General features: G+C 41.5%; 2 protein-coding genes across 2 annotated transcripts; both read left to right on the forward strand.

The window, feature by feature from the left end:
- Positions 1-18: 18 nt before the first annotated feature.
- rsph4a (radial spoke head component 4A) lies at positions 19-5,314 on the forward strand. Its single transcript, XM_050055085.1, has 7 exons — positions 19-798; positions 2,357-2,579; positions 2,765-3,034; positions 3,289-3,738; positions 3,837-3,981; positions 4,732-4,849; positions 4,956-5,314. The coding sequence occupies exons 1-7, from the start codon at positions 692-694 to the stop codon at positions 5,185-5,187; spliced, it is 1,545 nt and encodes a 514-aa protein (XP_049911042.1). The 5' UTR covers positions 19-691; the 3' UTR covers positions 5,188-5,314.
- A 2,028-nt stretch (positions 5,315-7,342) lies between these two features.
- On the forward strand, positions 7,343-24,840 carry lonp1 (lon peptidase 1, mitochondrial). The gene is made up of 21 exons (XM_050055379.1): positions 7,343-7,891; positions 8,904-8,992; positions 9,443-9,562; positions 9,702-9,870; positions 10,421-10,534; positions 10,694-10,755; positions 12,190-12,319; positions 12,840-12,923; positions 13,015-13,083; positions 14,529-14,680; positions 15,996-16,134; positions 16,299-16,477; positions 16,770-16,857; positions 17,677-17,799; positions 17,947-18,063; positions 18,358-18,498; positions 20,838-21,003; positions 21,129-21,215; positions 21,350-21,477; positions 21,724-21,888; positions 24,147-24,840. Exons 1-21 carry the CDS (start codon positions 7,391-7,393, stop codon positions 24,300-24,302), a joined length of 2,979 nt encoding a protein of 992 aa, XP_049911336.1. The 5' UTR covers positions 7,343-7,390; the 3' UTR covers positions 24,303-24,840.
- Positions 24,841-25,998: the final 1,158 nt, after the last annotated feature.

Here is a 25,998-nt window from a genome sequence, read left to right on the forward strand (position 1 = left end):
CCACTATTATTGTTTTTGTGTATACTTAGAGACAAGAGACACATTAAAGCGAATCCCTGAATTAATGAGTGAAGAAACATTACAGCATTTTACTATTGTTAATCAAAGTGTGACTGGAACTAGCAAAACAGTAGCTTAGGTGGACAGCTGAGGTGATGCCATGATTTTTTTTTTCTCCAGTTCATGTGCAATCTGTGGTAGCTGTCTAAACCAAAGCCCACCACTGCTGCTGTTCTCAGTCCATAAGAGAACTGAAACATTTTGAACCACAGCTTGAGAAATTCTCATTCATCTTGAATGATCCACTTTTATTTCACACCAGTGTATCAAATGTCAGCACCTGTAAACACATGGTGCTGATGGCATGATCAATCTTCTTGTCATGTTTTATTTACATGAGACTAGTGGACATAAAAAGGTGATGAGGTCAAAGGAGACACCTGATTTAGCTCAGTGGGCCCGCGGTGCTCTCGCGAGCCTAGGAACCCCTCTGTTACAGTAACCATAGCAACCGGTGAAGTTTGGCTCTACGGGCACTCTTAATACACTGTGAATACAAGCTAACTAGAAGTTTTAAACGTTTTTCTCCAGTCCTGTAGCTACCGTTATTCTATCTTTATCTAAAACTGACAGTCGGTGTGTTGTAAGGTACTAGTTCAGAGACACATGACTGAAACTGAGGTGAAGAACGATGGAAACAGCGGATGAAAACCGAGACAAAACTCAGCAGACGCTGCAGTCAGCTGCCTCGCTCAAAGCTTTCATGATGAAAAACAGCACGGAAAGCAACCTGAACCTGTAAGTAACGTTTGAATTATAGTTTTATGTCGTTATCTCGTGACTGCATAGTCACGTTTGCGGTCGAGTGAGCCGGTGTTAGCAAAACACGGACACGGTAGCAACCGCCGTTGACTTTTTCGCGTCTGCTCATGACATTACGCTACCGGTGCTTGAACCAGTCAAAACAGACTTCCAAATAATCTCAATAAATTCATAGGCTACATTTAACACAAGCCCACCTAGTAAATTAAACTATATGTTACACATCAAGTATGAAATGTTTCTTGTTTCAAATCATAGGCCACTCAAAACATCCTATGTTATCTATATGTATTCACTTTTAACTGTGGGAGTGACTTTCCCTTTATTTTTTCTCAAAAACTGCGCAGTAAAATAACATCACTTTTACATTGTGATAGGGTCATCCTGAACAGGACTCTGCTGAATTTTCAACAAACTTCTAAAGGAGAAGTTGTAATGAGAGTTCAAATTGTCTATGTGTTATAATGTCCATGAAAGTGACTTTTCCAGTGCAGTAATGTAAAAATTCAAATTGTATATGGTTATATTATATACAATGTAACATTGATTAGCAGGTGCAGTCTACATTTTTCCACCATTTTAGTTCATTTTTAGTAACTCATGATGTCCTTATCTAACTTCTGTGTTACTCTATGGGGCACTAGTTTTTGCCTTTGCTCCTTCAACACTTTATATCTGGTATATTTTGAATATTTTTGACTGATATTTAATACTCTACTGTTTTAAAAACTGGGCTCAATGTGTAACCCTGGCCTGGGGAACCCACTGGTTGTTCTGGTTGTTACTGGTTTGTGACCATTAATTATTGTTGCTGTATTTTGTGTTACTGTAATTGAGCCAGTCTCTGGCACAAAAATTTCCTGCAGGATAAACAACGTTCTATTGAATTAAATTTAATTAAGTTGTCATAGTCGAGAAATTTTTTTGCAGAAATCCATTGCTATTAAGGAAATAGCTCTATCATATTTCTTGGTGATGTCACATATTCAACAGAACCTATTTAAATTATGTGATGTGTAATATAATGCTGCTTTTATTTGTTAATATATATAACATGAGAAATGCTAAATACTGGAATATAAGTAATTCTTTGTCCTTTTGTGCCACTCCAAGCACTAATACTATAACAGCACTAGTAGACACTTGACAGGGTTTTCGCAAACAGTGGCTCACTTGACTGCAGTACACAAAGGAGTAGTCCATAAGCAAATAAATCAGGAAACCTGCTGCTGAGATATACACAAAATGATGACTGACATCAGTGCAGGGAAACATTTTCAATTACATGTGCAATGTATGTGTAAGTGTATTTTTAAAACAGAGAAAGAGTGGCTGTCACTATCAGTTTGTGGTCATAATACAAAAGAACAAACACATGTTCTCCAAGGTAAATGTCTGTGTTTTGCACAAAGGTAAATTTGTAATGTAGGTGCTTGCGTGTGTGAATTATATTTCTGGGTAGATGTCTAAAATGACCAACAGATGGTCAAAAACATTAAAGAAGCCTTCATTGATTTTATTCTTTATGTTCCAGCTATGACCACCTCACTTTGTTGCTGATGAAGGTGATGGATGAGCAACCACAAAATGCGGTTGATGTGATTGAGGATATGAGTCGGGATGTGAAGCGGGGTTTATTTAAAGACAAGCAAAGCACCTTGCGAGACCTTCCGCAGACTACAGCTGCTGAGCTGCTGGCTGAGCAGCAGCGCGTGCTGTTTTCACGACCAGAAGAGGCTGACCAGGAGGAGGAACTGGTATTGGCAACTTAAACCTACACTGTACATTAGTCTTGGTGATTTGAAGAGGAAAGGGCATATAAAGGGCAATTTGGTTTCCTGTGTAACATTAATATAGTGTGCTGAATCATTATTTATTGAGTGTCACTCATTATATGAAGCTGAATTTATGTCATTTAATACTGTCCACTGGTCTTCATCAGATTGAAACACCACTTCCTAATGTGCGTGAGATTGGCTTCTACTTGGAGCAGGCTGGAGTGGGTCTGGGCAGAGAGGAGATGCAGAGGATCTTCCTTGCACTCAAGCAGCTTGTTGAGACGCAGGTGCTGCTACACTGCCGACTGTGGGGCAAGATTCTGGGAACAGAGGGCAGCTATATCGTTGCTGAAGTTGAGTACAGAGAGGGGGAGGAAGGGGAGGAGGAGAGCACTGAGGAAGAGGAGAGAGAGGCAGAGACTGAAGAGAATGAGGTGAGGAAGGTGAAAGTACTCGATCAATGTACCAGACAATCTTCATTTATTCCCAAACTGTGACAGAGGCCTTTATTTACAGCATCTTCAAAGAGAACCAGGCCTTTTTTTATTACAATGTTCCTGCTTTAGTTAAAAGCCTCCCTGTTTCTTAATTCCTTTACTTCTGGTACTTTGTTTGGAAAGGATATTCCTACAGTGTCCCTTAATCTCAAGGAAAAGAAGTGAAATGAATTGTGCGGCTTTGTTTTCAGATTGATCCACTTCCTCAGTCAACCTATAAACCCCAACCAGCAGTGCCGAAGGAGCCCCTTGGAACTGGTGCTAACAAGTATGTTTATTACGTGTGCAAAGAGCCTGGTCTTCCTTGGGTAAAACTCCCTTCAGTCAGTCCTGCGCAGATCACTGTCGCTCGCCAGATTCGCAAATTCTTCACTGGGAGGCTGGACAGCCCAATTATCAGCTACCCGCCTTTCCCCGGGAATGAAGCCAACTACCTAAGAGCACAGATCGCTCGCATCTCTGCTGGCACACAGGTGAGCCCCCAGGGCTTCTTCCAGACTGGGGAGGAGGAAGGTGATGAGGAAGATGAGTCGCCCCGGGACAGCTGTGAAGTGAATCCTGACTTTGAGGGCGTTCCAGTTGCTGAGATGGCTGAGTCTTTGTCCGCCTGGGTGCATCATGTGCAGCACATCCTGCAGCAGGTACAAGTCTGATCGAAACAGGTGCATGGACCATTTTCTCAGCTGATTTTAGTTTTAGTGAGTGCATGTATTTAATGTGTGACTGTGGCCTGCTCTAGGGCCGCTGTACTTGGGTAAAACTGGCTGTGAAACCAGAAGACGACTCCAATGAGGAAGGGGAGGCTGAGGAGAAGGAAGAGGAGCCTGATGAGCCTGAGCCAGAAGTTGGACCCCCTCTGCTCACCCCTCTCTCCCAAGATGCAGGTCAGTCTTTGACTTTGGACATTTTGCTGCCAAAACAGGAGGAAAGGTTACCGAGGATCTACTTTCCACTGGGGATTGGGTGACTTGTTGCCTTACTGTTATAAAATACTTTCTAAATCCAGTTTCAGGTAGATTTGCTCAGTAAAATCTCTCAAACAGCGTCCTTTGACTGTCAAACTGCTGTATTCCCCATAAAGGTCAGGACGGGATTAAAATGTTGATAAACTCAACATGATTTCAGAACCAAAATACAATCATGCAGTTCACATTGTTTCAGGCTTCATGCAATTAAAGTTGCATGTTTCACCTATCTACATTAAAGGTGTGCCCTGCTGCTGCCTGCTCACCTACACTAGTCTCACCATGCAGCCAAATATAGAAGTTGTTAGCTTAGAGTAGTGAAAATGGGTAACAGTATGATACAATTAAGATTGAAAGTTTAGTGGTATATAATTTTAAAATTATCCCGGTCTACCTCCATGTAGTGTCTGCAGCAAAAGTGCCCTCTTGGATGCCCCTAAGATAGATAAAACATGATTAAGTGCCTACCAGGGTGGCCTTAAAGTTGAGAAGGAGTGATGCAGTGCCATATAGGCTGCTCTATATGCTAGAAAACCTTCTGCGCACTAGAATGGCATGCACAGTTTCTTTTTTTTTGGTTTTGCTTGGTGAACCCATGGGCCTCCTCTTCTGAAACCAAACCTATGTCCTTGAAGGCAACTAAATCTTTTTAATATTCATGTCTCTCAGAATTGTTCAACACTCCTCCCTGGACCTCCAAGGTGTCCTCCACTCTCACCGCTCAGCATGCTGTAGCTGTGCTGCGTTCCAACCTCTGGCCAGGGGCTCATGCATATGCATGTGGAAAGTAAGTGGAAAGATAAGGACATTCTGACTTCCTGTGTTTGATTTCGCACCGTATCCTCAAGGCAATGTTGCAATTTACAACCACCATGTGCTGTCTCCTACTTCAGGAAGTTTGAGAACATATATGTTGGATGGGGTTTGAAGTATGCAGGGGAAGGGTACGGCCCACCCGTCCCCCCGCTGCCACAGAAAGAATATCCCAGTGGACCACAGATCACAGAGGCCCTGGACCCATCACTGGAGGACGAGCAGATACTGAAGGACGCTTTAGAGGAGCAGCAAGATGCCCAGGAAGAGATGGAGGCCTCAGATGAAGAGGATGAGGAAGATGACGATTAAAAAAAAGTTACTTATTTTAAATTTCTGTTTATCTTTATGCATTTCATTTTTATGCATTGTGTTTTTATGTTTATGTTTAAGAATTTATACGCAAGTCAATGGCCAAATAAACCATTTTACTCACCAACATGACATGATGTTATAAATTCAGGCAGATAAAGTTCAATATATATATATATATAATATATATACAGGGCAGTAGTGTAAAGATGAGGCCAATGTACACACATTTTGTTGAAGGTACCCTGTGGAGATTTTGACCACCAGTAGCACTATGGAGCAATGCTTTACATGTGGGTCCCCCTCTTGTTTGTTCTTGTGCACATGCAGGCGGATGCACCATAGGTGGATTATGAGACAATGGGCCCCTGGGCACAGATATGCAAAAGGCCCCAGCACCTCTCCTCCATGGGAGCAAGACACACAGCCTTTGTAGTGGTTTTGCATCTCTTTGTTGTCATCATGCATCTTTTTGTGCTTTTGTGCCTCCTTGTGGTTGCTTGGTGTGTCTTTGAGGTTAACTCTGTCTTTTATAGTCATGTTGTGTCTGAGGTCATTTAATGTCTCTCTGTAATTGTTTTGTATCTGTTTGTTGTCTTTTGGGTCTCTTTAATGTAATTTTGTGTCTTTTTTGGTCCTTTTTTGTTGCTTTGTCATTTTGTTTATCTTTGGGGTTCCTTTGCATCTCTGTGTGGTCTTTATTTGGTTATTCCGAGTCTGTTCCCCATCAGTATGTGTTTATTGGGGTGACATTTTGCAAGTGAAGGCTGGGGTTTCACCTGACACTGTGGGCCCGAGGGCCTGTGCCCGGTAAACCCATTCAGTAAACCACCCATAAGGTGCACATTCACACACACAGCAATGGTTTCACACTGTTCTACCGATGCATAGTGAGGGGTTCATGTGCCAAGAAATGCAGCAGTGTACCAACACAGGCAGTGAAAAAGAAGACTGTTAGCAAATAATAAGGGCATCAATTATGGCTTTCCAATTTTTTTTCTAAGTCAACACTCCCATTTTTGCCATCAGTGTAATAAGAATATGAAAGAGGGGGACAACAACTTCATGAGGTAGATCCACCAACTGCAGCCCTTACACAAGATTTGTGTACATGGGCAAGTATCCTGGAACTGAACGCTGCTCACATTAGGCAAGAGGCAGGGTACACCTTGGAAAGGTCACCAGACTATCACAGCGCTGATACATAGAGACAGACAACCATGATTTTTTAAAGCAAACAATGAACCTGTGTGTCTCATGACTTTGTGAGGAAGCCAGAGCCCAATAAAAAGCCACATTGACACAAGGAGAACATGCAAACTCCACACAGAGGGGCCCAAACTGGCCAGCAGGTTTGAACCTGAAATTCTCTTGCTGGCTGCCCTGATACTCTTAATGTGTACTATTAAGTCTTTAATAAAGGAAATACAAATAGACAGAACAAGAACAATAAGGAAAAAATTAATTAAATAAAGCACCATAAATAAATTATTACTTTTTTAAGAAGAAAAAAGGGAACAAGTATTTTCAAACATGCATTCAATTGTGTATATATTCTTTTTGCTTTTTATGAAATTATAGAGGGTTGGTAAAGTATCACATCATAATAAAGTTAATCTTTAGTGATTAGCGGGCATTCGCTTTAACAGAGAGCATAAAATGTTGTTTATGTTGGAAATGACAAAATTGGACCAGAATCTGATGATGAAGTTACAGTTGAAAAGCGTTTTCAACAAAGAGTTAACTGGAACATCAGAAAAGCATGACCATAGACTGTATCAAGGAATATTAACCCTTTTAATAGCAATCATTAACCTACAGTCTAAAAGAAAGACAGCTTATGTCTTTTTCAAATAATAAAAAAATAACATCCCTGTTCTGTAAGTTAATCATATATTTAACATCAATCCAGAAGAATTCAACGTAAATGCATTCATAATATGAATGTTTAACTTTTTCTTACCACTGTTACAGAACACACAGGATTCAGGGTTCTTTTGTTTTTTAAGTTTTTTAGAAAGCATTTATTGGATTGCTTCAGTCTTGACATACACTTCAATACTGTATTTTTGACAAACTATGAAAACAAATTATATTTTTTATTTTATCTAATCGCCTGACGCAATGTTATGTGATTAGGGCTACGTCATCAAACGTTGACGGAAGTAGGTGGTTCACATGCTGTAGAAAGCTCCAGATCAACATGGCGACATGCATGAAGATGTTCGGCGCAGCCAAACAGCTGCACAGAAATTCGGCTCTTGTGGGGAAACTAAACTGGCCCGGTGTGTTCAGGACCGGTAGCAGCCGCTGCCTCCTGACCGACACATCCGCCCAGAGCCGTCACATCCCGGTCAGCACAGCGATGACAGCTGGCTGCAGACTGACCCCCAGACCTCACAGGTGGATGCGGGTCGGAGCGGTTCTCCGCGGCCGAACCGAGCTCCTCACCCCGACCCCTCGGCCCTACATGCTTCAGGAGAGGATGTTCGGGAACCGGTCCAGTGCTGGCTTCTCCGGGGAGGACGGCGGGGACAGTGCAGGCTCTGGGGGAGAGGAAGCAGGGGGAGATGGGGGAGCGCCGTACAACGGTCCCCAGATGACAGCTCTCACCCCCATGATGGTCCCGGAGGTGTTTCCTAATGTGCCGCTGATCGCTGTGAGCAGGAACCCGGTGTTCCCCCGCTTCATCAAGATCATAGAGGTGAGGATGATGTTGTCATTGGCTTTTCTACTCTTCATTGGCTTCAAGGACACTGGGATGATGCAATCACCCATCACACTCTTGTAAGAGAGGCTGTTGTCTCTCATACAGGGGTTAACAGGATCTGCTTCAAATTGAGTTAACTGTGGAAAACGACTCCCTTCTGAATGTGTTGTACTGTCCCTTCAGAGACTGGACACTTTTACAGCAGTCAGGCAAACATATAGCCACTGTGAAGTTCTGCAGTCATACAGCTGGAACATATTGTTCAATAGAGCATCTGTTTTAAAGTTAAAGGGGAACTAAAGCCATTTTTTAATCTAATACATGGTTTCACTGTGGTCTAATACAGTCCAAAAATATAAATTTGTGATGTTATGAGGTATAAAGTCCGGAGCTGCTCCATAGACAATGAATTGGGAAAGATGTTACAGATGATACTAACAACAGTTGATCACGTAACAAGTTTTCATACCTCTCTGGTTTCTGGCTTTGACAGAAAGTAGCTCAAGTTCACAAACACTGATTAAACTTTCCTCAACCATGGAAATAACATATTGGAATTTTTCATTCAGGCGCTGTTCCCCTTTAAAGGGACACTCCACTGATGTTACATATCAAAATGAAAGTGGCTGTAATTTCCTCTGTGGCTCCGGATGACCTTGGTCAAGGCTTAGAAAATAGTCCTGATGATGTCACAGTGATGCCATGCGGGTTATAACAGCTCAGACTTGGAGACTTCAAATTTCTAACAGAAAGCTTGAGATACAGGCTTGCATCTTGTCTGACACAATGTCATCATCTTTTATCTGGACAGATTGATAAATGTACCAACTCCATTAGGTGTTTCAACAGATTAGAAATTCCCATACTTGTGTTTTATTGTTTCCCAGACGATCACTGGAATGACAGGGAATGATTACCAAACTTTTTGTTCAAGGTTTTTGCTCACACTTCTTATTCATGTGCTGTCAGATGCTGAGTGTGTGTGATGTGTCTTTCTTCCTGCCAGGTAAAGAACAAAGAACTGATGGAGCTGTTGAGGAGGAAGGTTCGTCTTGCTCAGCCGTATGCTGGAGTCTTCATGAAGAGAGATGATAAGTAAGTCTGATAAGTCGCTCCTTTGCTCCACTCACTGATGGTTGGGTTGACACAGGCCTGAGAAGGAGAGCATTACCCCTTGACCATGTGCTTTGCAGGCTTTTGCCTGATTCATAAAATGTCATGTAAATGGGACAGCTAGTTTCCTTTAATGTAAGGCAAGCTGAGCATTTACTGTTGCTGCTGCTTCCTGTTAAAAGCTTTCCATGGGTTTGCCAGTGGAAGACCTTTATTTTGAAGCAGCTTCAGGAAATGAATGTAATGATCACTGACATTATGGGACTTTGGATCTGCGGATCAGTTTTTAATATCTCAGCCACCATTTGCATGTGATGTGATCTACTTTATATCACAGTGTGTCAGTCAGTGACTGCAGTAATAAGTGACGTGCTAAGAACTTGACATACTGCTGTGTGTGTTGGTTTCAATGAGTGTTTCTCTCTCTTGCAGTAATGAGTCAGATGTGGTGGAGTCTCTAGATGCCATCTATTCTACAGGGACCTTTGTTCAGATTCATGAGATGCAGGACCTGGGAGACAAGCTGAGGATGATCGTCATGGGACACCGCAGGTTAGACACACTACTGCTGCTTTTGGGTAAAAGGCGTAGTGGTTGGTTGGAAAGGAAATCTGTAGCCTCTGCTCCCCATGGCACACTGTTACCTCTACCTTGTGTAGATCTCAGCTATATGTATATTTTGGTCTGTCAGGATCCGGATTACAAAACAGCTGGAGGTGGAGCCTGAGGAAGCAGCAGCGACATCCCCTGTGTGGTCAGAGTCCGACTCAGAGTCTCAACCTAAACCTCAACCGAGACGCAAAACCAAACGCAGCCGCAAGGACCAACCGGGTACCCTGACGGAGCAGCTCGAGGACAAGGTCTGTAGCACGACCCTTACATGCCTCAGTGCCCCTCAATGTATAGTCCGCTCAGCTGTGTGTACTCAATAGAGTCTTGGAGGCAACAAGCTGCATACAAAATGCCATGAGGTAGGGAGGCGTGGTTGGGTTGTTATTTTGGGCCCAGCAGCTATTTTCTTCCCCTGGGGCCCAAACAGGATAATCCAACCATGTTGTCTTACCTCCCCGAGCATTGTAGCTCACAGTGTAGATGGACAAATAATGAACTTCAGATAAGAGCAGTAAATGTTTTAGCATTTAACAGTACCTTCATATGTTAATGATATTTGTAAATGCAGTTTGGTTTGTTATGTTTCACATTTGCACCACTGTGCATGTCATGTGTACTTTATCATTACAACCCAAGATGAAAAAAGATAAGCTATAACCGTAGTTATCCAGAGGGAAATAATTTAACTGTCTCACTAACTATATCGTTAGTTCATTAGTGTTGGTAGAAGAAGTATTTGTAGAGTATATTAATATTCATACTGCTGTAAGTGATGTTCCCTCTGTTAATGTTGTGTAGATTTCAGAAGCAGACCTGAGTCCAGAGATTCAGCCTCTGCCCTCCTCCAACATCCTGATGGTCGAAGTGGACAACATTCAACATGAACAGTTCACTGTCACAGAGGAGGTCAAGGTACAAAACACACATTACATGTCATGAGCAGCTGGGGAAGTGATTTCCACTGTGGAATTGAAGTTATTCCTGATTCTGTGGCAGAGTTATAAAACAGATGATAATACTGAAAAGGAAACATGTAAACACTAGAGTCCCTGTGATGTGTGTGTCGTGTAGGCGCTGACAGCAGAGATAGTGAAGACCATCAGGGACATCATCGCACTGAACCCTCTCTACAGGTCAGTCCTCACTCTTATTTAGTTACTCAGTCATCTGACACAATCTGTCCCGACCACGTTTTATCATCCGGTTTTTGTTTGTGTTTTTATTTACATTGTACAGCTTGCAGTTCACACTTAGCCTACAGGCCTGCTTTAATGTTTGTAAAGCAGTTAAGATATGTTTGACAGCTGCTAGCTTTCTGTTAACAAATATAACCTGCACCACGAGTTCCCTCTTGATTTCCTCTATCATTTTAGTGCTCTATAGGTTTTTGCATCTGCTTGAGAAATTAATACTTCAGACTAATTTCACTTTGATTTCAGGGATTTTTCATTCTATATTTCTTTAAGTGGTTAAGCACTACATGACTGAAGTTCAGGATGAACCTGTGCACATGCATGCATCCTGGTCACGCGTCTCCTAGTTTTGGGCCATATTATGCTATGATGATGGATGGAACATTGTGCATAGTTTGGTGTATGTAGTAGGTATATTAATATTTAAATACAGCATTGGACATCATTTTAAAAAAATGTTTCAAGTAGATTGTGCACCTGAAATTCATTACAGATTGGCTTCCTCCCTTTTGGCACCCCTCAAGCTAGTGGCAATTTAGGCACCATCTAAAGGCAGGGACACACATTAGGACTGTTGAGTTTATTACAAATATGGTTTGGTCTGTTTCAGTTCAGGTCAGTTGATGTTGACAGTCGGCAGATAAAATCATTTAGTGTGTGACATGTAAAGTTTCTAATCTGAGGCCTTCAGATTCAGTCGCTGACTGTCGCTCTCACAAAGATTTTTATAAACATGTTTGATGTTTGCAGCTGGCATAGGCAACTGATGGGAGTGTGTTGCCTTATAGGAACATAGCACTAAATAAACAGTATTACCTGAAGTTAACTTTGTTTCGCAAAGTTCACTCACCTCAAGTTCCCTCTGTTGGCTCCAGTCCTACACACCTCTACCATCCAAACTCTGAGCTTTTCCCCTCTGACTTACTTTATAAGTTGCTCTGCAGAATTAATTCTGTTTGTGCTCAGCATCTGCTGAAAGGTGAAGTGATTCATTAAGGCAGCAGTTGGATAAGCAGTCGTGACTAAAAGACATCATTTACAAAAACAGATATGAGCCAATTCCTGAAATTATATTCCTTAAATGCACAAAAAACATGATTTATTAAAGTAAAAAAACTTTGAGATATTTTATTAAAGAAATCCATACAAGTTTGATATTCCCTCGCTTGCACAAACAGGATTAAGTAAAGACAATGAAAACCAGAGATCTGCAAATAAGGCCTTCTTCTTCTGTGACTGTGGAGAACTTTTTGAATTTAATTTATAATCAGTGTTCGAATTAGTTTCAAACCAGCAGGCTCAGGAAGAAATCCAGGTGTAGTGATGCTGAAATCGAAGTGCTCTGAAATGTGCTTGTTTTTATGTGTTTGATAGAGAGTCCGTCCTCCAGATGATGCAGGCTGGGCAGAGAGTGGTGGATAATCCCATCTACCTAAGTGACATGGGAGCAGCTCTGACAGGAGCAGAGTCACAGGAACTACAGGACGTCCTGGAGGAGACCAACGTGAGCAGTGTGCATGCTTAAAGGCTTGTTTGGGACTGTCTTATCCATTCTGTGGGAGACAGTCCTGGATGATTCCTATTTGAAAGCTCAGGGAAGCGGCTGTGTGCTGCTCTTAAATGGGTGGAGAAGTTGATCATTTGCCAAACCAACCAGTTAGTCCTCATCCTTCAAGTCTTTGCTCTTAAACTGAAACATACTGTTTGAAAACTGTTGAGATAAAGCATTAACTTCCCCTGAGGCAGATGAGAAAAGAAACACCCACAGTTACTACAGTTGGTGTGAACCACAGTCAGAGTGGATGTTTTTATTTAGCCCATCAGCCAAAAGGGTCCATAATAAGCCCATACCATGATTAAAACAAAAACAAATCTGGCAACATTAAGCTTAGAGTTAGTGTTTGGTCACAAAGATGAGGACTAAGTGGTTGATTTGGCAAACAGACTTCTAGTCTTTTACTAAAGAACAGCAAACAGATGCTTCCCCAAACTCCTTCTTAACCCGTTGCTGTGTGTCTCTGCAGATCCCGAAGCGTCTCTACAAGGCTTTGTCTCTGCTGAAGAAGGAGTTCGAGCTTAGTAAACTGCAGCAGCGACTGGGCAGAGAGGTCAGAGGTCATCTCCAAACACGTGCGATCTTTAGCGGCTGCTCTGTTCATCATCCTCAGTCACTCATCTGTCTCCCTGCTCTGCTCACAGGTGGAAGAGAAAATCAAACAGACCCACAGGAAGTACCTGCTACAGGAGCAGCTCAAGATCATTAAGAAGGTAAATTGTGATGTCCGCCTGTCTGTCATTGTGTCTCAGTATTTAAGCTCGACTTACTTTTCCTGTATGTCACACCAGTATAATAATGTCTAAGTCCACCACAGCCGACATCTGGACAGCCACGTTCCATCAAACAATCCTGCCTCGGGTAGTATTTATTGCAGGGCTATTGTACTGGATTGCATAAGATGGTAACTGTGTTTGCCATATTGCATCCCTCTCCAGAATGTGTCAGGTTTTTATACTATTTTCAGACTGTTAGACTGATGCACGTGATGCGAAACCAAACTTCACAGGTGCGAGTTACGCCTGGAAACTTCATGCCGTACACCATGATCAACATGTGCTGAGGTTAGCACGAGCGGATCGATCAGACCAACATTATGTCAATGCCGAGACCAAGCCCCCTTTTGGGGAAGGAAATTATAGTGTCAAATATCGCAAGGAGAAAAACAGGAAAATGCCTAAAAGCTGTTGTGTAGCAGGTTAACCAAGGCTGTCACAGTGAGATTGGAGTCACATAAGATACGTCAGTATTCACTGTCAGTGTGGTAAATGACTAAGTGATGCTGGTGACGGTAGAGCTGCTTGAGTGGGAGGCTGCTGCAGTAAAGTCAGACAGTATAACAGCATCAGAGTGTTGTCTCCAACTGTCTCATCCTAGATCAAACAGTTGGCTGTTAACAGCTTGTTTTTTTACAACACTTCGCCCAATGATACCTGCTGATTCAATCATATATTTATAGTAGTTCCTTGGAGATAAGGTATTGTGAATTTTCAGGTTCAGACAAGGTAGCAAAATATTTATTAGAGGTATCTACAAGTAAACGTTTGTATAACAAGAAATAAATGCATACAGACAAGTCAAGTTATAATCCAAACACATGTCAGATTGCATTTAGCATTTATAGGGTCTACTGTCCTCCAAAAGGGGGCCCAGACTTGACGTTTTGTGAAGTACCCATATGTGTCAGTCTTGTCTATCAGCATGCAAGTCAGTCACACTTGACAATGGTGATAAATCATACGGTGGATCTGTAAGACCCGGCCTGCAGGTTCCAGGCCAGCTACAACAGCAACAGAGAGAGAGTTGTGAATAAGACAAAGACAGTGTGTTGCCATTAACTCACCATTGTAGGGTATGTGAATGGCAACACATTGAACATAGTAATGCACATTTGACAGCATCACACAAATGTGCTGATCACCAGGATGATAAATATTTTTGAAAGAAACATAAGCTTATTCATTTGGGTTGTTTTTCTGTTTTTGTTTTTTTGCTGTACCGAACTCGCACCAAACTGTGACTGTCAAATTGTGATTTCCAACACTGACACTGATCCCAGAACAGAGCCTAGTTTTCAGTACCTGCTCCAGCAGCTCTGAGGGACAGTCCTGTGGACTTGATCCCATTAAAACAATGTGTGTGTGCCGTGTGTTTTCAGGAGCTGGGTCTGGAAAAAGAGGACAAAGAAGCTATCGAGGAGAAGTTCAGAGAGAGACTCAAAGAGAGGACTGTCCCACAGCACATAATGGACGTCATCAGTGAAGAACTCAACAAACTGGGACTGCTGGACAACCACTCCTCAGAGTTCAAGTAAGTCTTGTGCAATTTTTGTCCCACTAACCTGAGAGGGCCTTTAACTTATGATGTCACTTGGTTGGCTTGAGGAACACTTACGTCTAGAACAAGTTACCTTGACAACTACTGAGCAGAGCAGCATGACATGGAGTTTAGGTATTTATGAGCTCTGGAAAATGATGCCTGATGTCATAATGACTCCCGGACCGTTTTTCTCTCTAGTGCTATATTCAGGCTCACTTATCTCCACTTTTGTAATCTAATCTATTTAATGCAACAGCATTTACTTAGGGCATCCATGCTTCAGTGAAAACTGTACTCTCTTTTCCTGTACATGGTGCATGTCATCTGTTCAGCCTGCAGATCTGTTGCAATTAGATGATTATGAGTCTTGTTTCATGTGGTTGGTATCAGTTGTACTCTCACTGCTTTCCCACCAACAGGGAATAGATTCTTTTGTGGTTTGCGCACCTAATTTTGAACCATTTGGGGCATTTCGACTTTATTTAAATGGTTTGGAGCCTGAAAAACCAAATTCTACAGATTGGAAGGCTGGAGTCTTGCATGTACACCCTCTGTTGACAACACAACCTTGAATACAATGATTCCACTTAGAATTGGTGGAAACACAGGCTGGTTGTGACAAAGCACCAAGGTTTCCAAGAATCCTGAATGGAACTGCTTTTAAGAGTTAGAGCTAGTTTGGTGAAAAAGGGCCGTCTGTGTCAAGTGCCAAGTTAAACTCTTGTCTGCTCTGGGTGACTGACCCTACTGTCCAAAGTTAAAGGTAGTGGACTTTGTGACCACCAGTAGCAATGTCTTTTCTAGTGGGCCCTTGTTTTGTTTGTGTTGTATTCTCACACACAGGTGATGAGATACAGATTTCTGCCAATGGTTTCACACTCTTCCAGTGGTTGTGATGGTAAGATGCCAAGAAAAAAAGTAACAATATGCCAGCAAACGGCAGTGAAGAGAAAGACTGGTAGCTGGCAGGGTTTAAATCATTCCAAAAAATTGCGTTTTGCAAATGTTTTCTGAGGAGGTAGATGAATTAAGCAGGTTTGTTTAGACCTAAAAGATACACACACTGAGCTTTGATGAGAAATGCTGAATGTAAACAGAGCGTGGATGGATTTTAAAAAATTGTGTTCAGAAGAAAAGTCCACAGGAAGGCTTTAATCTTTCCGCAGCTAAGCTCCGTCTGTTGTTTGCACTGGTAGTTCTGTTAATACAACAGACACATTTCACACTGAGGATACTAAAATCATCTCTGCTCTGTTTTACACTGCAACAAACAGAAACAAACAACAATAACAACTGTGTGTTTCAGTGTAACCCGTAATTACCTGGACTGGCTGACCAGCATGCCGTGGGGCACCAACAGTGAAGAGAACTTATCACTGGAGAGAGCCAAAGAGGTTCTGGAAGAAGATCATTATGGAATGGACGATGTTAAGAAGCGCATATTGGTGAGCAAACACACACACAAACACACACAGCATTTAAAAACACAAGGAAGGAAAACATATTTTTTTACTTGGAAAGCAGTTGTTCAGATATAGCTATTCACTCATCAGCTGCAGAGTTTTTTCTTTTTGGAAATGAACATGACTTACTCTCTGTGTTTGTGCAGGAATTCATAGCAGTGAGCCAGCTGCGTGGCTCCACCCAGGGGAAGATCTTATGTTTCTACGGTCCTCCAGGTGTAGGAAAGACCTCCATCGCCCGCTCCATAGCCAGAGCCCTCAACAGAGAGTACTTCAGGTTCAGCGTGGGAGGCATGACCGATGTGGCAGAGATTAAAGGACACAGGTCTGGAAGTCTGTACTACCATTGTCACCTCTGTTTGAGTCTAAATATTTTTTTAAAGAAAAATCCTGCATAGTATATCTTAAATGTTCTGCTTTTTCAATAGGTGTTGTATAAACTGTTCTTACTGGTGAATTAATACAACACCGTGTTGTGGAACAATAACAGTAATTAAATGTTCTGATTTATTGGCCGATACAAAATTGGCCAGATACAGTATGCCATTCATCCCTAGTTACAACTTGATTTAATATAGAGACATGGTTTTCTGAAATGCGATTGTGTGTGTGTCCAGGAGAACATATGTTGGAGCAATGCCAGGGAAGATTATCCAGTGCCTGAAGAAAACCAAGACAGAGAACCCTCTGGTGCTCATAGACGAGGTCAGTATGGTGATGCTGCTCCTGTAGTTGTGCCTTTTACGTGCAATAGAAACCATCAGTGCAACACTAATATAACTGTCAGACTCTTTCTTGTTACTAGTTTTAGCTTCAGTTACCTGTAGGTGACTTGGTTCATACAACCAGGGGTGGACTTCCTGAGATTGTTTTACATGTTTACTGTGGGTGACACAGAGTGAGATGTGGAAAACCAGTATTTATATGGAAATAACTTCAATCATAGCATTAAAATTATGCTCTCACATATAACATTCTGTTTAACCACTGCCCTTCTGCCACCTAAACAATACTTAAACTCACACACTTTGTATATAAACAAGCTGTTAAGGTCTTGGACAATTAACTTAAAAGCTACTATCACTTAATTATACTTTGTAGGGATGTTCTCCTTAGCTGGCAAAACATATTAAATTCCACATGGTTTTGGTTATTTGTTTGTACCTCCCCCACTTAGCACATTCATAATTCATAAAAATGTTGAGGATGGATTTCAGATCAACAGTGTTGTCCCAAGATGGACACAACACTGAAGCCCTATTCGCACAGGACTATTTTTAGCTGGGGACTTCTAGTAATTTGTAGTAATTGCAGAGGTCGTCTGAGATCTTTGTCCTGTGCCAATCTGCCATGTTCTTATTTTGTCAAGTAAAAGTTCCACTACAATATATATTTTGCGAGATACAGAGGTCATGTTATAATATTAGTACCATGTAAATTGGCATGTATGTACAGTATGTAGGTATGTGTGGGTATATTTATACATACATATTCATGTACTGTGTTTCTCTAACCTGTCATCAGGTGGATAAGATGGGTCGTGGTTACCAGGGTGATCCATCCTCCGCACTGCTGGAGCTTCTGGATCCTGAGCAGAACGCCAACTTTCTCGACCACTACCTGGATGTTCCTGTAGATCTGTCAAAGGTAGGAGTGTGTAAACAGTGCGACCAGTAAAGCTTTCTTGTAGCGTTTTCTTCCAGAAAAAAGTTCTTTTTACATTAAGTCAAGTGGAAAATTACACATAAAGCACAGTTTATTTTAGCTCTGCACATCTGTGTCTGCTCCAAAAAGGTTTTGTTTATCTGCACGGCCAATGTGACTGACACCATCCCAGAGCCTCTCAGAGACAGGATGGAGATGATCAATGTGTCTGGATATGTGGCCCAGGAGAAACTGGCTATTGCTCAGGTAACACCAGTGTCAACCTCTGCAATTATGTGATTGTGGGGGAATATACATATATATACTAAAACTTAAATACTGTGTACAGTTAACAATGTTGTGTTGTCAAACTTTTTACATAGTTTTTGCCCTGTAAATGATGCTGTATATCAAAGTGTTGCTCCTATAATTGTTGTTGTACAGTTTAATGATAGTGGTATATTTTTCCTCACAGTTTGGGTAACAAGTTGTAAGTAAAAAATTGATATGCTTTGCTATTATCTCATTTCTATGTCTCTGTCTGTCTGTCTGTCTATCCAGCAATACCTGGTCCCTCAGCTGCGCACTCTGTGTGGTTTGACTGAGGAAAAGGCCTCAATCTCATCTGACGCCCTCGGTCTGCTCATCAAGCAGTACTGCAGGGAGTCTGGAGTCAGGAACTTGCAGAAACAAGTTGAAAAGGTAAAATACTGCAAAGCTTTGTTCTGGCTGCACTAAACCAGAGCTCACGTGCATTAGGCTACACAGAACAAAGATTTCTGTCTTAATCGGCAGCACAATCTGCATATACACTACCGGTCAAATGTTAAAGAAAACCCTCATCTTTTTTTACTCACGTTTAAGCAGTTAAAGTCCAATGACTAAACTAAATTGAGACAAAGGTAAGCTGTAAACTGCCAGAGGTTTAAAAAAAAAAGTTTAGGTTTCAAAAAATAGTAATAATAATGAAAATTTTGGGGATATATAAAAAGTTCCTTTTCAGGGAACAAGTTATGAATTAACAACTCCCAGCAGTTCTGCACCAATGGGTATAAATTTATCTTTGAAAGTTGATGCTCCCACTTTTGTGACTACTGACAATCCCTCTGTCTGTATAACAGCGGTGCTCAAACAGTCTTAACTGCACCCTGTGAAACATTATTTGGACAATACCGCACAGCAGGAAGTCATATATTGCTATCAAGAAAGCCAAGAAAAAGGCAATTAACAAAGGCAGCCAGACAGACAATTAGAACCCTTAAAAGTGTAAAGGCCCAAATGCACTGAAAGTGATAATTGATGCGGCTCATTTGATGTGTGTTAATTGATGCTCCTATGGCACACTGCAGGCATCACATTTCAAATTGCAGCCCCACAGAACCAGCAGTATTTGGAAAAAAGTCACTATATATACACAGGCAGGAACCAGCCGCGTCTTATAATTTTTTTCTTCTAGGTAGGTGAAAATCATATAGCTGATCATAACTCTGTACTAAGTTGATTATGTTCTTAGGTGTATGTTGGAAATTAAGTTATATGACCAGTAGATGTCAGAAAACCTAGATGATATGAGGTGGGTCTGTTATGCCAATGTAGTTACAACTGTATTATTCATAATGCTTTAAGCAAACAGAGCTTACATCAACTGTTGCCCCAAACCGATATGCAGTCTGGCTGCACGTCCACTTCTCTGTCTCTCCTCTCTGCTTCACTGACTTTGATCACTGGGACCTCATTTGACACTCCAAAATCGAAACAAGCTCAGAATAGAAGTTTCAAAGCAGATAGACGCACCTCATAACACTTCTGGTGTGTGTTTAGGCATTTAAAACAATAGGTGTACATAGACTTAGACACATGCATCAGATGCTTTCAGTGCATTTGAGCTGTATGTGTTTCTTTGAGAGAGTCAGTGAGTACACTTTACTGCACCATCAAAAGGCACTCGGAAATTGGAGGAGACTTTTGTACGAAGAGGTTTGGCAGAACTAAAAAGTAATCATTAAGATAAGAAGAAAATGCCTGGGCCATAAAGCACTGCCAGTGGACTACTGAAGACTGGAGGAAGAAAGTCTCATGAATCAAAATTGAAATTGTCTGTTTATCTTATCTTATCTTATCTTATCTTATCTTATCTTCACATGGGTTTTTGTATGCCGTTGAGTAGGCAAAATGTTCCTCCTCGGTGTGTGACACCCACAGTCAAACTCGGAGAAAGAAGGGTGATGGTCTCAGGCTCTTATGCTAGATCCAGTGTTGGCGACTCACACAGGATGACAGTGTACTCACTGAGGCTGAACCAAAAGAGCTACCACACCATGCAGTACCCTCTGGTCTATGCCTGTTGGTCAGGGGTTCATGACAAAAACTTCCTCCAAGCTATGTCAGAACTACCTTATAAGAACAAGACAGTAGGCTCCAAATCACGGCCAACGCAGTCTCTAGAATTAAACCCCATCAAGCTGGTTTGAGATGAAAACAACAGAGGGTGAAAGCAAAGCATTTCACAAGTGCAACACATTTGTAGGAACTTCTGCAACAATGTTGCAAAGAACTTTCCAAACAATACTTGATTTCCATTGGAGAGGAAATGCTGCGAGTGTGTTTGGCTGCTAAACTCTTTTTAAAGTTACAATTGATCGTGCTTGAATTTCAGAGTACATCAAAACTTTAAATTGGGTACAGTTCAATAAAAACTGAAAAATGGTTTTAAAACATTTGATTGGCAGTGTACTTTCTGCAACTACAACATCCTTTAGGACCAGCAGGAATTGTTGGTGTTTGCAGTGGGTGGGACGTAGGATGCAGGAGTAGGATGGTTCAGAAAGCAACAGAACAACACCTGCTTAACTAATCTTGAAGTCACATTTATTTATTTGGAAAGTGATAACTCTGCAGATGGACTGTGGCTCTGTGGGACAAAAACAATATAATTTCTAATTTTAGTGGCACATTGACACCAGAAAGTAGCACATCCTTCAGTGTTTGTTTGGTGTGTGTTTGTGTGTGTGTGTGTAATCCCTTTTCCATCTGTCTGTCAGGTTTTCCGTAAGGTGGCATTCTCTATTGTCAGCGGCGAGAAAACCTCAGTGACTGTTGCACCTGACAACCTGCAGGACTATGTGGGTAAACCTATTTTCACAGTGGATCGAATGTACGACATCACCCCACCAGGAGTGGTTATGGGGCTGGCATGGACTGCTATGGGTGAGAGAGACATACACACACACACACACACACACACACACACACACACACTCATACATAAAAACCCAGTATCAGTGTAAGATGTAAAATGCTGAAAGTCCGCCCGCATTCTGTCCTCTGTGTAGGAGGCTCAACGTTGTTTATTGAGACTTCACTGCGCCGTCCTTCTGGAGGAGCGGACACTAAAGGAGAGGGGTCACTGGAGGTTACAGGTCAGTCACAAAGGGCCACCAACAGAGTCACTCTGCAGGGTTTAGATTAAATCAAACACTGCCAAGCACCAGTCTGATATCTTCACCACATACTGAACAGAGAACACATTAACAGTGTCGCTGCTCCTCTGCAGGTCAGCTGGGTGATGTTATGAAGGAAAGTGCAAAGATTGCTTCAACCTTCGCCAGAGCCTTCCTGATGACCCAGGAACCAGAAAATCACTTTCTGGTCAACTCCCACCTACACCTGCATGTTCCTGAGGTAACCAGGAAGATTACTATCGCTTAATCTTTTTTTATTCTTTTCACTTAACCTTCACTAAATAGTAGTCACGAGAAATTACATTTCATTTGTGTTGCATTTTATACAAACTTAAGTGCTTCAAGCTGCTGTGTGTGGATTTGAAAATGTCCTGTTTCGACGCCCCCATGATACAATCAATAATACACTGTGGCCGGCAGCAATGCTACTTCCTATCTCTTTGTTTAAAATGTCACTTGATTCTAGGGGGCAACTCCCAAGGACGGACCAAGCGCTGGCTGCACCATTGTTACAGCACTGTTGTCCCTGGCAACCAACTGGCCGGTGCGTCAGAATGTAGCCATGACTGGTGAAGTGTCACTGACCGGCAAAATACTGCCAGTAGGAGGAATCAAAGAGAAAACTATCGCTGTAAGTACAAGACACACACATACACACACACACACACACACACACACAATATATAAATGGTTCCCAAACACTTTTTCTGGGTGGAGAAAGTTTTCATTCAGTGTAAAGCAGCTGTGAACAACTGACACTATAAGAGCTACTCATTAATTTATGGATAAATAAAGGCTGATTTACAGAGGTTTGTGCTTTAACCACATTCAGCATTCATTTCTGATTCTGATTTAAATGTATCTATTGATTAGAGAATGATTAAATAAATGGTTTATTTATTTAACTCAGTGCTGCTGTATTTAAACGAACCTCCCACTGGTACAGTGTGTGCTCTTTGCTGGGCACCAAAAATACCATACAGAGTGGAACAGCAAATTTTAAGGTCAGGAAAATACCAAAGTGTCAGAGTGCTGCTTGTGCTGGTCATTGTGCCCTCACAAAAATAAGGGCTCTGAAACTTGTTAACATTAATCTTGTTAATAATGGTGTTGAGCTGCTTTGGGGAGGCACATGTGAAAACTAAAATCTAGCAAAACCACGTAGACAAAATACAAAAAAGGAACATAACTAGTCAGATTTCCACAATTTCAAAATACATGTCGTAGCAATTATCATGCTGTACACCAAGGTTGGACATAGCCACTGTGACGTCACCCATTGGTTTGCGGACTCCTGTTTTGAAACCTCATGTTTGGCATTTTGTCTGTCGCCATCTTGGATTTTGGAGCCAGAAGTGACCATGTTTGGACGAGAGGGTGGAGATATTTTAGTACAACAGTACACTGAACAAGAGTTTTTTAGGCCACCAAAACTTAACTATTAACTCTCATTAACTGAAAACACACTGAAATAGTGACAGCTACATATTCTGTGATTCTGGTGTTGTACCATGGTTACGTTACCTAACCAACACTGTTGCTCTGGTAGTGACTTGTCAACAGATGACACCCACTTATCACTCAAGTCAGCCATGCTTTTAAGTACACATTACTTTAAAGTGAATATTTCAGGTTGGGGGTCACTATGAGTCAGTGTGTAGGAAAATGGTGTAGGAACTTGATTGTCATTAAAAAAATTTAAAAATATACACAACTGCAACTTTGGGAGTTGTATTTGCTACTTCCTTATTTATAAAATCGCTAAACCAGAAGTGACGTAGCATGGGGGAGTCCTGTATTCCAAGTACAGTAGAAGTACAGTAAAACAACGAGATAATGACTAGCTTTGACAGTGAGGAGGTTGTAAATGTTTATGCCGGGACATATGACGGGCCTCAACCCTACAACTTTGAGCCAGCCAGACGGCAAAGGGAGCCAGAGCAGCCTAGGGTTAGGAGAAATGATGGTCAGAGGAGAGATATAGAGTTGTGGTGTGAGGAGAATGAATGGAGAGCTAGGCAGGTGTCCTGGTGAGTGGCCAGGCTAGCTAGTACTAGCTAGCAATATCTAACGCTGTGTTCACATCTTAACAATCAATAGGGGCCACCAACATTGACCATTTATATTAACAGTGGAAGGAAATAATATAATTAGGAGGATAATCCATATAGTCAATAACAGTGTATTACCCTTCCGTTTCATGTGCATGATCACTGGCGCCTGAGCAAGTGCAGCTTGCCACTGACTTCAGAGAGCAAACGTGACTTTGCATCCCCATTATGCAAAACTGAAAGGACTGAGACAACCCGGAGTAATGTGGTAATAGTGCAGACTCAAGCCGAGGTGGTGTATGAGGAAGAACTAGACACTAAACACTCGTTTTGTCGCAGACCGAATGGCACGCCAAAGGGAGTCACTCTTGGAACCATCCTCAAGTGGCCATTAGACGAACTGCAGTTTTCGGCACTTCCACGTTGGCTTCATTTTTCAGCCGCTGGAGGGTGCATCTTGGGCTGTGTGGGTGCCTCAGTCTATGTTCTTCACAACTGTGGAGTACCCATGTAAAGCGGTGTCATGGTCAGGGATAAAGTAGTTTTAAGGAAAGTAGAGTACGACTTGAATATGAGAGACCAATAATCCTGAAATTTTGGGCATGTCCAAAAATGGTGAGTAGGAGTGTCCTCAGCACCTGGCATTAGCAGTAGTTGTTTAGAGGTTTCTGTTGGTCAACATGTTGGATGAATTCATAAAGTGACAATACAAGCCTTAGTCCCCACTGCTGTCAGGACAAAGGTATCTAGTTGTTTTTGTAGAACATTTTGAAATATATTTCAAACCAGTGTGCACATTTACTTCAGAATTTGAGCTAGATTTTCTTGTCCCCATCAGGCTCGTCGTGCTGGTGTGACCTGCATCATCCTGCCAAGTGAGAACAGGAAAGACTTCTCTGACCTCCCGGACTACATCAGCCAGGGCCTGGAGGTCCACTTTGTGGATCACTACAGCCAAATCTACCCCATCGTTTTCCCAAAGGACCAGTCTTAACCTGCTTTCAACTGCAGCTTTAAAACCAAGGCAAGGTGGACCAAGACTTCTTTTCACGGCACTTCAGAATCCAGAACCTGTTTGTTACCACCTAACACTAATTATCATTCAGGTTGTAGTTGCAGTAAATATGCAGTTTGGACTCTGGGGTCCCGCTGTGGAGAATGGCACTAGATTATCTGTTCCAAAACCACTGACAGGAACAGCTGGCTCGATGATCACTCACATATAATTCAGTTTCAGTCACCACAGGAAGCCTGAATGTAGGAGGACTGTCATGCGAATGAGACAGCATCACTGAACTGAAACCATGCAACACACTGTGCTGAAGATGGACATACACAGTAACATGGTAACTATGGTGATGATGAGCACTGGATGAGTATCCCAGGATATGATGTCATCGACATTGCTGCCAGGCAGCCTGTTTACCCACAGCTCTCATTACAGGGCCTGTGGATGGACTCTTTCATAGATTTGTTATATTATTTTATTTTATTATTGGCCAGATGTGATGTTGAAATAAATTAAATCATAAATGCAACTCTGCCTGCTGCTGTTTTCTTTACTGATCCACCTGTGAACCTGTGAATGGATTATTAATTGACGCTACTGAGATTCAATCAAACTGTGTAGTTTATCAGTTATTTTTATCCTTAAAAAAGTTATTTACAACCAAAAACAAGAAGATGTCAAAGATACATACCACATTTACATAACACAACATAACAAATGTCACAAATAATTAATAATGAAAGATAAACAGGAAAAGTAGGTATGTGTGTTAGTGTGGTATGTGTGCATTTACACCTGCAATGTGGAGACCAAAATTTAAATGCCTCAAATGAATGTTGGAAGTTTTTCACGAGCGTCCACTTGAACTCAAGAATGAAGTGATCACATTTTGGTGGTCAAAGGTCACTCTGACCTCACAGAACATATTTTTGGCCAGAACTTAAGAATTCATACACTAATCATGACAAAATTTCACATAAATGTCAAATAGGATAAGATGATGAAATGATGACATTTTATAGCCAAAAGGTCAGCTTCACTGTGATGATATAATATTCTGCAGAAACACCTTTCTGGCTATTATTCAGTGTCATAACTCAGGAACAGAAGGGGAGACATTTGTTCAGATACTGTATTGGTGACTCTAATCTTGGGTGTCCACCTTGAAGCTGTGCCAGATTTATAGATATCCTGTGTTGTCTGGTTGAAGATGTGTGTGAAGCAGCCAGAATACTTATAATTTTAGAATACACAGCTTCATTGTAGCAGCATTTAAAGCATTGTCAGCTGTCATGGCTTCAAATGACTCTGGACAGACATGGATGTAAACTGAAACTGCAGCTTGACTGGTTCGTGAAGGCATACAACGGCAGATTTTTGTCAGTGTGTGAAAAACTAATCTCAACTTTTTGGACCCAAAGTCAAATATATAAATACATACATACAACAAATAAAGGCATGGCAGCACATGAACAGGCACTTAGTACAAGATCAATAGGCTGGGCTTAAAATTAAAAAAAAGGGAGCTTTAAGTATTTTTAAAATGTATGTGATTATTTCACAATTTCGTGACAAAATTGTGTATGTTATTTGTATTTCTTCTAATTATTATTTTTCTCCTAATGTCTTATTTATTTATTTATTTAGCATTGACACTTTTCGGTTTCTAAAATTTAGGGAT

This window comes from Epinephelus moara, chromosome 10 (genome assembly GCF_006386435.1).
Source record: "Epinephelus moara isolate mb chromosome 10, YSFRI_EMoa_1.0, whole genome shotgun sequence".
Taxonomy (NCBI): Eukaryota; Metazoa; Chordata; class Actinopteri; order Perciformes; family Serranidae; genus Epinephelus; species Epinephelus moara.